We start from the raw sequence: 21556 nt of genomic DNA, 5'->3' as shown, positions 1-21556 counted from the left end.
GCTATTCCAAACAAAAATCTCTTATCTGTTAAACTATATCAAATATAGTTATGTGCTATTTCATGAAAGTGAATTTATTTCAGATAGAATGTTATGAATTATCTTAATATCACTACAGAGACATATTTCTTTTATGGCCCTTTTAACACTCGGGGAAACACAATGTTTAACATTACTGAAATGTACATCAGAGAACACACATAGTTTAAGTTTTGTCATTTTAGCAAAATGCAGCAGTTGTTAACTTAAATTATTCCGTATGTTCCACTGATATTTGTGAGGGAATCAAAGAGGAGGTAGACAGTCACAATTTATTTACTACAAAATGTGTAACTCATGTCATTTAATGTAATTGAATTATACAACCATATAACTTTTCTTGGTAAGTTTTACGTCAGGCTTAAACACTAAACACGACAAATCTTTCATCCTAAGACCACGTCATCAGAATTTATTTCATTTTAACATACAAAGGCCTCAAGAGACGCGCAGTGTAACAAATGTGATGTGAACTTTACACTGTAAGACTTTTTAATAATGCCAACACCAGAGATGAGAGGAAATTAATTACTTTTTATCTTTTCCTTTTAGGTGAGTAAATGTTTAAATATATATGTGGACTTCTGCACATTTTATTATCTAAGTCTGAGCGTAACTGAAGTATTTAATGATGTTTGTGAGATCTGCTATACCAATATTATATTTGATTCATAAAAATCATCAACCTTTGTTATAACATGTTTTAGCCAAAACTGGCATTTCTCGGATTGTTCTTGAGAGTTCTGTGAATCTCTGATCTTTCTTTTTGTCACTTAGTTTACTGGGTGTCTTGTGTGTTGTTTGTCATATTGTGTAAAAGTTCAAATAAAATATTAATAATAATTAAGAAAATACATCACTCAATTTAACAAATAGACAAATGTAGCTTACTGAAAATACTCAAATATCTCTTTGGCCCGTCATACTGTCAAACTGGTAGAACTTCATTCACATGAAGAAATAAACAAGCATTTGTTCTGAGGCACGAACAAAAGAAGGGAGTATACCGTAATGTTACGCCAAGAATTTGACAAACCAAGCTGTCACGACATATGAAAGACCCACGTCATTAGCCTGTAGTTCATTGGAATATATAAAGGCCTAAATAAATGTGGAATGCCACAGAGCGAGACAGGTTAGCAGTTCATCATATGTGAAGTGAACTGAGCACTGAACAGCTACACCAGAGAAATTAATAGCTTTTCTTCTTTGCCTTTGAGGTGAGTACAATCTACATGGACACTTTGGTGCATTAAAGAGAGAGTGTGTGTGTGTGTGTGTGTGTGTGTGTTTGCAAAAAGTACAATTATTTTCTCAGATTTAAAGTGATAATCTGTCACTTGATGTGATCATCACCTAGATCATCACCTTTTTATATGACCTGTTCAATTGAAAGCTCTACGGAATATTAGATAGTATTTATTATGTATTGCTATATTCAAATAGCAATAGGTAAAATCGTTTTGAGAGATTAAAGTAAGAGAAAATTGAAGTAAAAGACTGACTTGTGAAAATTTGTACAGATTATCTAAATCACTAGATGTTAAGAAAGAGAGTTTGTTAGTCAGGCTGGATTTTAGTTTAAGTTGAGCACAAAATTAGGTCTAAATCTTTTCCTTCAGAAACATAGTAGATGTACATTCCCCACTGATATGGATTTGTCAAATTGCTGCCAATTGAATCATTATAATCATTAATAATTGAAGACAGTTGTTGCATCTAAATTGGTCTCAATTATACTTTTGAAAAATAAACTTTGATTTCATTACTGGGGTTTTTATAACATCTGTTTGTAACGAAGATAGTAAATAGTCTGAGAATGAGACTATTTGTTTGTGTTTGTTTGCAACATGTAAATTATCTGATTGTGGGAATGGAAAGATGAATAAAAGAAGGCAGATATATACATTTAACATCAGTTTTTTAAATTTTTGATGACAAATCCAAGTTATTAAGATTGAAAAATTAAATAAAATCAAACTTAAACATACCACACCATAATTTGTTTTAATCAAACGCAAACATAACCTTTATCCTAAACAACTGGGTCATCTAAGCCTTTGCTTCTTTTTTTTTCTCGCAAAAAAGGATGGTTGAATAACACTTTTTCTTTTCTTTTTTAAATCAATCAAACAACCAAACCTTTATATAATTGAATGTGATGTGAAATCTGAATCTGAGACCGTCTTTAGAAGCAGTGTTGAGCCAGTTCACACTTAAAAAGAACGGGTTCCAAGTTCAGTTCATGCAGATGAAAATGAACTAGTTCACATTCATAGTTAATTTTTTCTTGGAATGATTTTAGTGACAAACCTGCGGTCATGTGTTTGGTGATGAATCGATGGTGATTGTGTCTGAGTGTCGCTCCACTCACTATAAAGCTCTTTATAAATACAAAACCATTTACCATTTACTTTAACACTGAGTCCTGACTGTGATCGCTCGCGTTGTACTGAGCACAACAGGTTGACGAGTCATTTTCATGATATTTAAATGCAGCCTCATAAACTCTGGAGCGAATCAAACAAACAACAATTTACTTCATATGCTGATTAGGTCCTGAAAACTAGTGATGAGTGTGTATTAGATCAAGTGGAAGCAGAGTGGAGGACACAGAAACTCCAGCTCGGTACAAACCAACTGCAGCTTCTGCTCTGATCATGACGCAGCTGAGACCAGTGGTTATCCCTTGCGAAAAATTTGTAAAGATAATCTAAATCACCCGATGTGAGAGAAAGAGAGTTATTTAGTCAGGCAAATTTTAGTTTAAATTGAGCACAAAATTAGGTCTTCATTTTTTACCTCAGAAGAATAATAGATGTTCATTCCCCACTAATTTGGATTTGTAAAATTGCTGCCAATGGAATCATAATAATCATTAGTAATTGAGACAGTTGTTGCTTAAAAATGTTGTCTCAATTACACTTTTGAAAAAGAAACGTTGATTTCATTACTGGGGTTTTTATAACATCATATTGTAACGAAGATAGTAAATAGTCGAGAATTGAAAGTATCTGGCCATAAACCGTTTTTGTTGTTTGTTTTAATGTGTGTGGTTTATGATCAATATCCACAGCAAAAAAGATATGATGACGGCAACTCACGGAAGTTCAATGTGAATCTGAAAGGATCAAAACTTACATTTCAGAAAACTCTTCAACATAAAAAAAATAACCATTAATCCATTGTAGATTCATTGTTTTCTATATGGTTTTATCTGTGGGCTCATTGAAACTACTATATTTGGAATTTGTTAGAATGGTCTTAATTCTATCGTGCTTTTGTAGTCTTGGTTAATAGTTCAGCGTACTTTACAGTCAATCACTAAAACTTTATTTATATAGCATATTTTAAACAAATCAATTGCAGCTAAAAGTTCATTACAATCAAAGTAACGTATATAAGAATATAAAAAATAATTGTTAACTTCAGAAACCAATGCACTCAGATATTGTCACATATGACAGAGTAAATTAAACAAGACAGAATAAGAAATAGGAAGAATGAAATTATTATGAGTTATCAGATTTTGTCTTTCACCCATTCACACACACAACCATACAATGCATATATGTGCAGCACTGTCTCTATTACACATCATTGTGGTCTGTATTGTAGTGTTTTGGAGTTTGTAATCATGAGAGCTAATGCTAATCCCAGGACAATATAGCTACATCTCTGTAAATTGATGATGGATATATTCGATTTATAGCAGGTGAGGTAGGTGGTGGTGTCCACAACATCCAATTCTGCTCAAAGCCCCATAAAGTCCTGGATTCTCCGTACGTCCAGTGCACAGACATACAACAAGAAGTCAGACAATGCCTGAGAGATTGTGTACAACAGGATGTGCAAGAAAGGACTGATCATGATGATGAGATAAAGTTCTCATCACTTAGTCAGGTCTCAAGACACTCATGTGGCAAATAGGAAACAAACGCCATTTAAGGGTTATGACTAATAACTTGACAACAGAGAAAGATTATGAAACATTTGTGTCATATTTTAACAAATGCATCATCAGACACAAGGTTATACATCTCTGAGGGTCAATTGAACCAACTGTGGAGCAGCATCTCTTCACATTCTGCATTTATCTTGTTTGCTTTTGCAGATTACATTGGCAGGATGGGGACCAGAAAGATCAAATCAGTTTTCCTGATTCTAACAGGTAAGATAAATAGGCTTGAACTGATTGTCTTTAAAATGTCTAAAAATAAATAAGAATAAAGTCTGTGATGATCAATACTATGTGACTTTAGTCAGACAACTTGGTAGAAACTTCAACTAATATCTTACACAAGAAAATATTAAATCGCATTGACATATACAGAATATAATGTGATTATTCACAACAAACCTTTTAGGTGAACACTTATAACACAGTCATTTACCACAGCTTATTTTGTAAGGTAATATATTTGTTCGCCAGTTAAGCACAAAATCTTTTTTATTTTAGTTATTTACGGATCTATCCAAACAACAACCCAAGAAGATAACACAACAACTACAACTGCAGCACCAACAGCTACAACTGCAGCAACAACTACAACCCTACCAACAACTGCAGCAACAACATCTACAACTGCGGCAACAACAGCTACAGCTGCGGCAACAACAGTTGCAGATGCGCCAACAACAACTACAACTGCACCAACAACAGCTACAACTGCACCAACAACAGCTACAACTGCAGCAACAACAGCTACAACTGCATCAACAACAACTACAACTGCACCAACAACAGCTACAACTGCAGCAACAACATCTACAACTGCGGCAACGACAGCTGCAGCTGCGGCAACAACGGTTGCAGCTGTGCCAACCCCAACAACAACTGCAACACCTTCCTTTACAACAACTACAACTCCAACAACAACCCCAACAACAACTACAACACCAACCCCTACAACTACAACAACTCCAACAACAACTACAACACCAACCCCTACAACTACAACAACTCCAACAACAACAACAACCCCAACAACAACAACAACAACACCAACTACAACTCCTACCTCAACAACAACTACAACTACAGCACCAATCCCTACAACTACAACACCAACTACAACACCGACATCTTCAACAACTACTACACCAACCCCAACAACAACTACAAACCCAACTGCAACAACAACACCAACCCCAACAACAACTACAACACCTTCCCTTACAACAACTCCAACAACAACTACAACAACAACTCCAACACCAAACGCAACAACAACTACAACACCAACCCATTCAACAACTACTACAGTAACCCCAACAACAACTACAACCCAAACTGCAACAACAACAACACCAACTACAACTCCTACCTCAACAACAACTACAACTACAACACCAATCCCTACAACTACAACACCAACTCCAACAACAACTACAACACCAACATCTTCAACAACTACTACACCAACCCCAACAACAACCCCAACTGCAACAACAACACCAACCCCAACAACAACTGCAACACCTTCCCTTACAACAACTACAACTCCAACAACAACCCCAACAACAACTACAACACCGACAACAACACCAACTACAACACCTACCCCAACAACAACGACAACACCAACCCCTACAACTACAACAACAACAACGACAACAACAACTACAACACCAACCCCAACAACAACTACAACACCAACACCTTCAGCAACTACTACAACAACCCCAACAACAACACCTTCCCCCACAACAACTACAACACCAACAACAACACCAACTCCAACAACAATTACAACACCAACCGCAACAACAACTACAACACCAACAACAACCCCGACAACAACTACAACAACACCAACTACAACACCTACCCCAACAACAACTACAACACCAACAACAACACCAACCCCGACAACAACGACAACTCTGACCCCTTCAACAATTACAACTCCAACAACAATTACAACACCAACCGCAACAACAACTACAACACCAACCCTTTCAACAACTACTACAGCAACCCCAACAACAACTACAACCCCAACTGCAACAACAACACCAACCCCAACAACAACACCTTCCCCTACAACAACTCCAACAACAACTCCAACACCAACAACAACACCAACCCTAACAACAACAACACCAACTACAACTCCTACCTCAACAACAACTACAACTACAACACAAATCCCTACAACTACAACACCAACTCCAACAACAACTACAACATCGACATCCTCAACAACTACTACACCAACCCCAACAACAACTACAAACCCAACTGCAACAACAACACCAACCCCAACAACAACTACAACACCTTCCCTTACAACAACTCCAACAACAACCCCGACAACAACTACAACACCGACAACAACACCAACTACAACACCTACCCCAACAACAACTACAACACCAACCCCTACAACTACAACAACAACTCCAACAACAACTACAACACCAAACCCAACAACAACTACAACACCGACACCTTCAGCAACTACTACACCAATCCCAACAACAACACCTTCCCCCACAACAACTACAACACCAACAACAACACCAACCCCGACAACAACCACTACAACAACTACATCACCAACCCCTACAGCAACTACAACACCAACCCCGACAACAACTACAACACCAAAGCCTACAACTACAACAACTACAACACCAACCCCAACTGCAACACCTACAACAACTTCAACTCCAACAACAACTACAACACCAACCCCTTCAACAACTACTACAACAACCTCACCAACAACTACAACTCCGACAATATCACCAACTTCAACACCAACTACAACAACTACAACAACAACTACAACACCAAACCCTACAACAACGACAACACCAACTCCAACAACAACCTCGACAACAACACCAACTCCAACAACAACACCAAACCCTACAACAACAACAACACCAACCCCAACAACAACTCCAACAACAACACCAACACCAACCATAACAACTACTACAACACAAACTACAACAGCAACACCAACCTCAACAACTACTACACCCCCTAAAACAACAACTCTAACCCCTACAACAACTACAACACCAATTCCAACAACTACATCACAAACACCAACAACTTCTACAACACCAACCTCAACAACAACTACCCCAACAACAACTCCTATAACAACTACAACACCAACTACAACAACGACCACAACACCAACGACCACACCGACCGCTTCAACAAATACTACACCAACTCCAACAACAATTACAACACCAACCGCAACAACAACTACAACAACAACTACAACACCAACCCCAACAACAACTACAACACCAACACCTTCAGCAACTACTACACCAACCCCAACAACAACACCTTCCCCCACAACAACTACAACACCAACAACAACACCAACCCCGACAACAACGACAACTCTGACCCCTTCAACAATTACAACACCAACTCCAACAACAATTACAACACCAACCGCAACAACAACTACAACACTAACCCCTTCAACAACTACTACAGCAACCCCAACAACAACTACAACCCCAACTGCAACAACAACACCAACAACAACACCTTCCCCTACAACAACTCCAACAACAACTCCAACACCAACCCCAACAACACCAACTACAACTCCTACCTCAACAACAACTACAACTACAACACAAATCCCTACAACTACAACACCAACTCCAACAACAACTACAACACCGACATCTTCAACAACTACTACACCAACCCCAACAACAACTACAAACCCAACTGCAACAACAACACCAACCCCAACAACAACTACAACACCTTCCCTTACAACAACTCCAACAACAACCCCGACAACAACTACAACACCGACAACAACACCAACTACAACACCTACCCCAACAACAACTACAACACCAACCCCTACAACTACAACAACAACTCCAACATCAACTACAACACCAAACCCAACAACAACTACAACACCGACACCTTCAGCAACTACTACACCAATCCCAACAACAACACCTTCCCCCACAACAACTACAACACCAACAACAACACCAACCCCGACAACAACAACTACAACAACTACATCACCAACCCCGACAGCAACTACAACACCAACCCCTTCAACAACTACTACAACAACCTCACCAACAACTACAACTCCGACAATATCACCAACTTCAACACCAACTACAACAACTACAACAACAACTATAACACCAAACCCTACAACAGCGACAACACCAACTCCAACAACAACCTCGACAACAACACCAACTCCAACAACAACACCAAACCCTACAACAACTACAACACCAACCCCAACAACAACTCCAACAACAACACCAACCCTAACAACTACTACAACACCAACTACAACAGCAACACCAACCTCAACAACTACTACAACACCTTCCCCTACAACAACAACAACTCTAACCCCTACAACAACTACAACACCAATTCCAACAACTACATCACAAACACCAACAACTTCTACAACACCAACCTCAACAACAACTACCCCAACAACAACTCCTATAACAACTACAACACCAACTACAACAACGACCACAACACCAACAACCACACCGACCGCTTCAACAAATACTACACCAACCCCAACTACAACCCCAACAACAACACCAACCCCAACTACAACTACAACACCAACAACAACTCCAACAACACCTACCCCTACAACATCTACAACTACAACACCAACCCCAACAACAACCCCGACTCCAACAACAACTGCAGCCATCACAACAAAACAAGTGATCTTCAGGTCTGTTACCGGCACATTCATAAGCGACTTGTTGGTTACATCATCTGCTGCTTTTAAGCAAAGAGCTGACACCATAAAGAATCAGGTAGGGCTCTGCTCAAAATAAAACCTTTGCGTTTACAGCCATAATAATATCAAGTCAAAGTGCATCAAGCATAAAACACGTTCTTTTTAAAAAAAATACTATGTGTTTTCTGTTTCTGCAGCTTGAGCCTCTCTACAAAAACAAATTCTCTTCCTTCTCTTCCTTGGAAGTGACAGAATTCAGGTAATTTGTTGACATAGTGTTCCTTTTTTAGGATTGAAGCCTAAATATGAAATTTCATTCAACATTTATTTGTTTCTACTCCTGAAGAAATGGATCAATTGTCAATGTTGTAGACGTCACCTTCAACGACACATCTGCTCCTAACAACACTGCGATTGCAAACGTTTTGCTAAATGCATCTTCATCAGACACTGGCTTTGACATTGAAGGCAGCTCTGTCACTGTGGATGACATAGGTACAACTACAACTACAAGTCCAACTCAAACACCATCAACAACACCTACCCCAACAACAACTACAACACCTTCCCTTACAACAACTACAACAACAACTACAACAACTACAACACAAACCCCTACAACAACAACAACAACTACAACACCTATCCCAACAACAACTACAATTCCAACACCAACCCCTACAACTACAACACCAACCCAAACAACTACAACACCAACACCTTCAACAACAACAACACCGACACCTTCAACAACTACAACACCAACAACAACTACAACACCTACCCCAACAACAACTACAACAACAACCCCTACAACTACAACACCAACTCCAACAACAACACCAACCGTAACAACAACTACAACACCAACACCTTCAACAACTACAACACCGACACCTTCAACAATTACAACACCAACAACAACTACAACACCTACCCCAACAACAACTACAACAACAACCCCTACAACTACAACACCAACTCCAACAACAACCGTAACAACAACTACAACACCAACCCAAACTACAACACCAACTGCAACAACAACACAAACCCCGACAGCAACTACAGCACCAACAACAACACCAGCCCCGACAACAGCAACAACTCCAACAACACCACCAACTACAACACCTACCCCAACAACAACTACAACACCAACCCCTACAACACCAACTCCAACAACAACACCAACCCCAACAATAACTACAACACCTTCAACAACTACAACACCGACACCAACTCCAACAACAACACCAACAACAACTACAACACCTACCCCAACAACAACTACAACTACAACCCCTACAACACCAACAACAACACCAACCCTCACAACAACTACAACACCGACACCTTCAACAACTACAACACCAACCCCAACTACAACACCAACCCCTACAACAACTTCAACTACAACACCAACCCCGACAACAGCTACAGCAACAACAACAACACCAACCCCGACAACAACAACACCAACCCCGACAACGGCAACAACTCCAACAACAACTCCAACTACAACACGAAGTCCGACAACAACTACAACACCAACCCCTACAACACCAGCTCCAACAACAACACCAACCCTAACAACAACTACAACACCAACACCTTCAACAACTACAACACCAACCCAAACTACAACCCCAACTGCAACAACAACACCAACCCCGACAGCAACTACAGCACCAACAACAACACCAGCCCAGACAACAGCAACAACTCCAACAACACCACCAACTACAACACCTACCCCAACAACAACTCCAACACCAACCCCTACAACTACAACGCCAACTCCAACAACAACACCAACCCCAACAATAACTACAACACCTTCAACAACTACAACACCGACACCAACTCCAACAACAACACCAACAACAACTACAACACCTACCCCAACAACAACTACAACTCCTACAACTACAACTCCAACAACAACACCAACCCTCACAACAACTACAACACCGACACCTTCAACAACTACAACACCAACCCCAACTACAACCCCAGCTACAACCCCTACCCCTACAACAACAACACCAACACAAACTACAACACCTACCCCAACAACAACTACAACCCCTACAACAACAACACCAACTCCAACAACAACACCAACCCTCACAACAACACCGACACCTTCAACAACTACAACACCAACCCCAACTACAACCCCTACCCCTACAACAACTTCAACTCCAACAACAACTACCACACTAACCCCGACAACAGCTACAACAACAACAACAACACCAACCCCGACAACAACAACACCAACCCCGACAACAGCAACAACTCCAACAACAACTAAAACTACAACCCCTACAACTACAACACCAAGTCCGACAACAACTACAACACCAACCCCTACAACTACAACACCAGCTCCAACAACAACACCAACCCTAACAACAACTACAACACCAACACCTTCAACAACTACAACACCAACCCATACTACAACCCCAACTTCAACAACAACACCAACCCCGACAGCAACTACAGCACCAACAACAACACCAGCCCCGACAACAGCAACAACTCCAAAAACAACACCAACTACAACACCTACCCCAACAACAACTCCAACACCAACCCCTACAACTACAACACCAACTCCAACAATAACTACAACACCTTCAACAACTACAACACCGACAACAACTCCAACAACAACAACAACACCAACAACAACTACAACACCTACCCCAACAACAACTACAACAACAACCCCTACAACTACAACACCAACTCCAACAACAACACCAACCGTAACAACAACTACAACACCAACACCTTCAACAACTAACACACCAACCCAAACTACAACACCAACTGCAACAACAACACCAACCCCCACAGCAACTACAGCACCAACAACAACACCAGCCCCGACAACAGCAACAACTCCAACAACACCACCAACTACAACACCTACCCCAACAACAACTACAACACCAACCCCTACAACTACAACACCAACTCCAACAACAACACCAACCCCAACAATAGCTACAACACCTTCAACAACTACAACACCGACACCAACTCCAACAACAACACCAACAACAACTACAACACCTACCCCAACAACAACTACAACCCCTACAACTACAACACCAACAACAACACCAACCCTCACAACAACTACAACACCGACACCTTCAACAACTACAACACCAACCCCAACTACAACCCCAACTACAACCCCTACCCCTACAACAACTTCAACTCTAACAACTACAACACCAACCCCGACAACAGCTACAGCAACAACAACAACCCCGACAACAACAACACCAACCCCGACAACAGCAACAACTACAACAACAACTACAACCCCTACAACTACAACACCAAGTCCGACAACAACTACAACACCAACCCCTACAACTACAACACCAGCTCCAACAACAACAACAACTACAACACCAACACCTTCAACAACTACAACACCAACCCAAACTACAACCCCAACTGCAACAACAACACCAACCCCGACAGCAACTACAGCACCAACAACAACACCAGCCCCGACAACAGCAACAACTCCAACAACACCACCAACTACAACACCTACCCCAACAACAACTCCAACACCAACCCCTACAACTACAACACCAACTCCAACAACAACACCAACCCCAACAATAACTACAACACCTTCAACAACTACAACACCGACACCAACTCCAACAACAACACCAACAACAACTACAACACCTACCCCAACAACAACTACAACTCCTACAACTACAACACCAACTCCAACAACAACACCAACCCTCACAACAACTACAACACCGACACCTTCAACAACTACAGCACCAACCCCAACTACAACCCCACCTACAACCCCTACCCCTACAACAACAACACCAACACAAACTACAACACCTACCCCAACAACAACTACAACCCCTACAACTACAACACCAACACCAACCCTCACAACAACACCGACACCTTCAACAACTACAACACCAACCCCAACTACAACCCCTACCCCTACAACAACTTCAACTCCAACAACAACTACAACACCAACCCCGACAACAGCTACAGCAACAACAACAACACCAACCCCGACAACAACTCCAACACCAACCCCTACAACTACAACACCAACTCCAACAACAACACCAACCCCAACAATAACTACAACACCTTCAACAACTACAACACCGACACCAACTCCAACAACAACACCAACAACAACTACAACACCTACCCCAACAACAACTACAACTCCTACAACTACAACACCAACTCCAACAACAACACCAACCCTCACAACAACTACAACACCGACACCTTCAACAACTACAACACCAACCCCAACTACAACCCCACCTACAACCCCTACCCCTACAACAACAACACCAATACAAACTACAACACCTACCCCAACAACAACTACAACCCCTACAACTACAACACCAACACCAACCCTCACAACAACACCGACACCTTCAACAACTACAACACCAACCCCGACAACAGCTACAGCAACAACAACAACACCAACCCCGACAACAACAACACCAACCCCGACAACAGCAACAACTCCAACAACAACTAAAACTACAACCCCTACAACTACAACACCAAGTCCGACAACAATTACAACACCAACCCCTACAACTACAACACCAGCTCCAACAACAACACCAACCCTAACAACAACTACAACACCAACACCTTCAACAACTACAACACCAACCCAAACTACAACCCCAACTGCAACAACAACACCAACCCGGACAGCAACTACAGCACCAACAACAACACCAGCCCCGACAACAGCAACAACTCCAACTCCAACAACAACTACAACACCAACCCCGACAACAGCTACAGCAACAACAACAACACCAACCCCGACAACAACTCCAACACCAACCCCTACAACTACAACACCAACTCCAACAACAACACCAACCCCAACAATAACTACAACACCTTCAACAACTACAACACCGACACCAACTCCAACAACAACACCAACAACAACTACAACACCTACCCCAACAACAACTCCTACAACTACAACACCAACTCCAACAACAACACCAACCCTCACAACAACTACAACACCGACACCTTCAACAACTACAACACCAACCCCAACTACAACCCCACCTACAACCCCTACCCCTACAACAACAACACCAACACAAACTACAACACCTACCCCAACAACAACTACAACTACAACCCCTACAACTACAACACCAACACCAACCCTCACAACAACACCGACACCTTCAACAACTACAACACCAACCCCAACTACAACCCCTACCCCTACAACAACTTCAACTCCAACAACAACTACAACACCAACCCCGACAACAGCTACAGCAACAACAACAACACCAACCCCGACAACAACAACACCAACCCCGACAACAGCAACAACTCCAACAACAACTAAAACTACAACCCCTACAACTACAACACCAAGTCCGACAACAATTACAACACCAACCCCTACAACTACAACACCAGCTCCAACAACAACACCAACCCTAACAACAACTACAACACCAACACCTTCAACAACTACAACACCAACCCAAACTACAACCCCAACTGCAACAACACCAACCCCGACAGCAACTACAGCACCAACAACAACACCAGCCCCGACAACAACAACAACTCCAACAACACCACCAACAACAACTCCAACACCAACCCCTACAACTACAACACCAACTCCAACAATAACTACAACACCTTCAACAACTACAACACCGACAACAACTCCAACAACAACACCAACAACAACTACAACACCTACCCCAACAACAACTACAACAACAACCCCTACAACTACAACACCAACTCCAACAACAACACCAACACTCACAACAACTACAACACCGACACCTTCAACAACTACAACACCAACCCCAACTACAACCCCAACTACAACACCTACCCTAACAACAGCAACAACTCCAACAACACCACCAACTACAACACCTACCCCAACAACAACTACAACACCGACCCCTACAACTACAACACCAACTCCAACAACAACACCAACCCTCACAACAACTACAACACCGACACCTTCAACAACTACAACACCAACTACAACACCAACCCAAACAACAACTACAACAACAAATCCTACAACGGCCCCGACAACAACTACAACTCATACAACAACCCCGACACCAACAACAGCTATAACTGCAGCAACAACAACTGCTGCCATCACAAAAAAGCAAGTGGTGTTCAGGTCGCTTCAGCAACCATTCACAACCAACTTGTTGGATACATTATCTGCTGCTTTTAAAGAAAGAGCTAATACCATAAAAAATCAGGTAAGCCTCTTTTTAAAATAAAACCTGTGGCCTCACATTATTGTGTCTTCTGTTTCAGTATTTCATATCAAGGAGCCAAAATAATATCACGTAAAAGAACATCGAACATAACACAAGTTCATTTTTTAAAATACCATGTGTTTTCTGTTTCTGCAGCTTGAACCTCGGTACACAAATGAATTCTCATTCTTCTTTTCCTTGGAAGTGGTGAAATTCAGGTAATTTGATCACATATTGTTACATTTTCATGATTGCAGCCTTAATCTGACATTTCTTTCAACATTTATTTGCTTCTCCGCCTGCAGAAATGGATCAATCATCAATACTTGTGACCTCACCTTCAACGGCACATCTGCTCCTAACAACACTGCGATTGCAAACGTTTTGCTAAATGCAACTTCATCAGTCACTGGCTTCGACATTGAAGGCAGCTCCGTCACCGTGGATGACATAGGTACAACTACAACTACAAGTTCAACTCCAACACCAACAACAACACCTACGCCAACAACAACTACAACACCAACCCCTACAACAACAACACCAACCCCAACAACAACTACAACACCAACCCCTTCAACAACAACAACACCAACCCCGACAACAACTCCAACACCAACCCCTACAACTACAACACCAACTCCAACAACAACACCAACCCCAACAATAACTACAACACCTTCAACAACTACAACACCGACACCAACTCCAACAACAACACCAACAACAACTACAACACCTACCCCAACAACAACTACAACTCCTACAACTACAACACCAACTCCAACAACAACACCAACCCTCACAACAACTACAACACCGACACCTTCAACAACTACAACACCAACCCCAACTACAACCCCACCTACAACCCCTACCCCTACAACAACAACACCAACACAAACTACAACACCTACCCCAACAACAACTACAACTACAACCCCTACAACTACAACACCAACACCAACCCTCACAACAACACCGACACCTTCAACAACTACAACACCAACCCCAACTACAACCCCTACCCCTACAACAACTTCAACTCCAACAACAACTACAACACCAACCCCGACAACAGCTACAGCAACAACAACAACACCAACCCCGACAACAACAACACCAACCCCGACAACAGCAACAACTCCAACAACAACTAAAACTACAACCCCTACAACTACAACACCAAGTCCGACAACAATTACAACACCAATCCCTACAACTACAACACCAGCTCCAACAACAACACCAACCCTAACAACAACTACAACACCAACACCTTCAACAACTACAACACCAACCCAAACTACAACCCCAACTGCAACAACAACACCAACCCCGACAGCAACTACAGCACCAACAACAACACCAGCCCCGACAACAGCAACAACTCCAACAACACCACCAACTACAACACCTACCCCAACAACAACTCCAACACCAACCCCTACAACTACAACACCAACTCCAACAACAACACCAACCCCAACAATAACTACAACACCTTCAACAACTACAACACCGACACCAACTCCAACAACAACACCAACAACAACTACAACACCTACCCCAACAACAACTACAACTCCTACAACTACAACAACAACTCCAACAACAACACCAACCCTCACAACAACTACAACACCGACACCTTCAACAACTACAACACCAACCCCAACTACAACCCCACCTACAACCCCTACCCCTACAACAACAACACCAACACAAACTACAACACCTACCCCAACAACAACTACAACTACAACCCCTACAACTACAACACCAACACCAACCCTCACAACAACACCGACACCTTCAACAACTACAACATCAACCCCAACTACAACCCCTACCCCTACAACAACTTCAACTCCAACAACAACTACAACACCAACCCCGACAACAGCTACAGCAACAACAACAACACCAACCCCGACAACAACTCCAACACCAACCCCTACAACTACAACACCAACTCCAACAACAACACCAACCCCAACAATAACTACAACACCTTCAACAACTACAACACCGACACCAACTCCAACAACAACACCAACAACAACTACAACACCTACCCCAACAACAACTACAACTCCTACAACTACAACACCGACTCCAACAACAACACCAACCCTCACAACAACTACAACACCGACACCTTCAACAACTACAACACCAACCCCAACTACAACCCCACCTACAACCCCTACCCCTACAACAACAACACCAACACAAACTACAACACCTACCCCAACAACAACTACAACTACAACCCCTACAACTACAACACCAACACCAACCCTCACAACAACACCGACACCTTCAACAACTACAACACCAACCCCAACTACAACCCCTACCCCTACAACAACTTCAACTCCAACAACAACTACAACACCAACCCCGACAACAGCTACAGCAACAACAACAACACCAACCCCGACAACAACAACACCAACCCCGACAACAGCAACAACTCCAACAACAACTAAAACTACAACCCCTACAACTACAACACCAAGTCCGACAACAATTACAACACCAACCCCTACAACTACAACACCAGCTCCAACAACAACACCAACCCTAACAACAACTACAACACCAACACCTTCAACAACTACAACACCAACCCAAACTACAACCCCAACTGCAACAACAACACCAACCCCGACAGCAACTACAGCACCAACAACAACACCAGCCCCGACAACAACAACAACTCCAACAACACCACCAACAACAACTCCAACACCAACCCCTACAACTACAACACCAACTCCAACAATAACTACAACACCTTCAACAACTACAACACCGACAACAACTCCAACAACAACACCATCAACAACTACAACACCTACCCCAACAACAACTACAACAACAACCCCTACAACTACAACACCAACTCCAACAACAACACCAACACTCACAACAACTACAACACCGACACCTTCAACAACTACAACACCAACCCCAACTACAACCCCAACTACAACACCAACCCAGACAACAACAACAACTACAATACCTACCCCAATAACAACTACAACTACAACACCAACCCCTTCAACAACTACAACGCCAACTCCTACAACAACAACACCAACCCCGACAACAACTTTAAAACCAACAACAACACCAACCACGACAACAACAACACCAACTATAACACCTACCCCAACAACAACTACAACACCTACCCCAACAACAACTACAACACCATCCTCTACAACAACTACAACCCCAACTACAACAACAGCTACAACGCCAACTTCTACAACAACTACAACACCAACTCCAACAACAACTCCAACACCTACCCCAACAACAACTACAACACCAACTACAACAACAACTACAACATTTACCCCAATAACAACTACAACACCAACCGCTTCAACAACTACAACACCAACAACAACTACAACACCTACCCCTACAACAACAACAACTACAACAACAACTACAACAACAACTACATCACCGACCCCTTCAACAACTACTACACCAGCCCCAACAACAACTACAACCCCAACTCCAACAACAACTGCAACACTGACAACAACACCAACCCAGACAACAACAACAACTACAACACCTACCCCAATAACAACTACAACTACAACACCAACCCCTTCAACAACTACTACACCAACCCCAACAACAACTTCAACAACTACAACACCGAACCCATCAACAACTACAACTCCAACAACAACTCCAACACCAGCACCAACACCAACAACAACACCAACTACAACACCTACCCCAACAACAACTAAAACACCAACTCCACCAACAACTCTGAGTCCTTCAACAACTACTACACCAACCCTAACAACAACTACAACCCCAACTACAACAACAACAACACCTTCCCCTACAACAACAACAACTACAACACCAGCAACAACCCCAACCCCAACAACAACTTCAACACCTACCCCTACAACAACAACAACTCCATCTACAACACCAACTACAACAACAACTACAACACCGACCCCTTCAACAACTACTACACCAACCCCAACAACAACTACAACCCCAACTCCAACAACAACACCAACACCTTCAACAACTACAACACCAACCCAAACTACAACCCCAACTGCAACAACAACACCAACCCCGACAGCAACTACAGCACCAACAACAACACCAGCCCCGACAACAACAACAACTCCAACAACACCACCAACAACAACTCCAACCCCTACAACTACAACACCAACTCCAACAATAACTACAACACCTTCAACAACTACAACACCGACAACAACTCCAACAACAACACCATCAACAACTACAACACCTACCCCAACAACAACTACAACAACAACCCCTACAACTACAACACCAACTCCAACAACAACACCAACACTCACAACAACTACAACACCGACACCTTCAACAACTACAACACCAACCCCAACTACAACCCCAACTACAACACCAACCCAGACAACAACAACAACTACAATACCTACCCCAATAACAACTACAACTACAACACCAACCCCTTCAACAACTACAACGCCAACTCCTACAACAACAACACCAACCCCGACAACAACTTTAAAACCAACAACAACACCAACCACGACAACAACAACACCAACTATAACACCTACCCCAACAACAACTACAACACCTACCCCAACAACAACTACAACACCATCCTCTACAACAACTACAACCCCAACTACAACAACAGCTACAACGCCAACTTCTACAACAACTACAACACCAACTCCAACAACAACTCCAACACCTACCCCAACAACAACTACAACACCAACTACAACAACAACTACAACATTTACCCCAATAACAACTACAACTACAACACCAACCGCTTCAACAACTACAACACCAACAACAACTACAACACCTACCCCTACAACAACAACAACTACAACAACAACTACAACAACAACTACATCACCGACCCCTTCAACAACTACTACACCAGCCCCAACAACAACTACAACCCCAACTCCAACAACAACTGCAACACTGACAACAACACCAACCCAGACAACAACAACAACTACAACACCTACCCCAATAACAACTACAACTACAACACCAACCCCTTCAACAACTACTACACCAACCCCAACAACAACTTCAACAACTACAACACCGAACCCATCAACAACTACAACTCCAACAACAACTCCAACACCAGCACCAACAACAACACCAACTACAACACCTACCCCAACAACAACTAAAACACCAACTCCACCAACAACTCTGAGTCCTTCAACAACTACTACACCAACCCTAACAACAACTACAACCCCAACTACAACAACAACAACACCTTCCCCTACAACAACAACAACTACAACACCAGCAACAACCCCAACCCCAACAACAACTTCAACACCTACCCCTACAACAACAACAACTCCATCTACAACACCAACTACAACAACAACTACAACACCGACCCCTTCAACAACTACTACACCAACCCCAACAACAACTACAACCCCAACTCCAACAACAACTCCAACACCGACAACAACTACAACACTTACCCCAATAACAACTCCAACTACAACACCAACCCCTTCAACAACTACAACGCCAACAACAACTACAACACCAGCAACAACCCCAACCCCAACAACTACTACAACACCTACCCGTACAACAACAACAACTACAACTACAACACCAACTACAACAACATCTACAACACCGACCCCTTCGACAACTACTACACCAACCCCAACAACAACTACAACCCCAACTCCAACAACAACTCCAACACCGACAACAACACCAACCCAGACAACAAAAACAACTACAATACCTACCCCAATAACAACTACAACTACAACACCAACCCCTTCAACAACTACAACGCCAACTCCTACAACAACAACAACAACACCAACCCAGACAACAACTTTAAAACCAACAACAACACCAACCACGACAACAACAACACCAACTACAACACCTACCCCAACAACAACTACAACACCTACCCCAACAACAACTACAACACCATCCCCTACAACAACTACAACCCCAACTACAACAACAGCTACAACGCCAACTTCTGCAACAACTACATCATCAACTACAACATTTACCCCAACAACAACTACAACACCAACCCCTACAACTACAACACCAACCCCAACAACAGCTACAACACCAACTACAACACCAACCCCAACAACACCAACACCAACTACAACTACAACACCAACCCTTTTAACAACTACTACACCAACCCTAACGACAACTACAACCCCAACTACAACAACAGCTACAACGCCAACTCCTACAACAACTACAACACCAACTCCAACAACAACTACAACCCCTTCCTTTACAACAACACCAGCAACAACTCCAACACCAACAACCCTGACAACAACAACACCAACTACA

General features: G+C 42.3%; 3 protein-coding genes across 3 annotated transcripts; all 3 read left to right on the top strand.

Annotated features, from left to right (window-relative positions):
* Positions 1-6926: 6926 nt before the first annotated feature.
* Positions 6927-7658, top strand: LOC133028785 (probable serine/threonine-protein kinase clkA; the record flags this gene model as incomplete). Its single annotated transcript, XM_061095820.1, is given in 1 exon segment — positions 6927-7658. A coding segment is annotated over 1 exon segment (732 nt), but the record flags the coding sequence as incomplete, so codon positions are not given.
* A 2840-nt stretch (positions 7659-10498) lies between these two features.
* Positions 10499-11509, top strand: LOC132996356 (mucin-2-like; the record flags this gene model as incomplete). The annotated part of the gene is made up of 1 exon (XM_061066705.1): positions 10499-11509. A coding segment is annotated over one exon (1011 nt), but the record flags the coding sequence as incomplete, so codon positions are not given.
* A 3756-nt stretch (positions 11510-15265) lies between these two features.
* Positions 15266-19546, top strand: LOC133028784 (integumentary mucin C.1-like; the record flags this gene model as incomplete). The annotated part of the gene is made up of 2 exons (XM_061095819.1): positions 15266-15297; positions 18946-19546. Coding segments are annotated over exons 1-2 (633 nt in total), but the record flags the coding sequence as incomplete, so codon positions are not given.
* Between the last annotated feature and the right edge of the window lie 2010 nt (positions 19547-21556).

This window comes from Limanda limanda, chromosome 22, assembly GCF_963576545.1.
Source record: "Limanda limanda chromosome 22, fLimLim1.1, whole genome shotgun sequence".
Taxonomy (NCBI): domain Eukaryota; kingdom Metazoa; phylum Chordata; class Actinopteri; order Pleuronectiformes; family Pleuronectidae; genus Limanda; species Limanda limanda.
The sequence above is the reverse complement of the archived record's forward strand: the minus strand, read 5'-3'. Positions and strand labels throughout refer to the sequence as shown.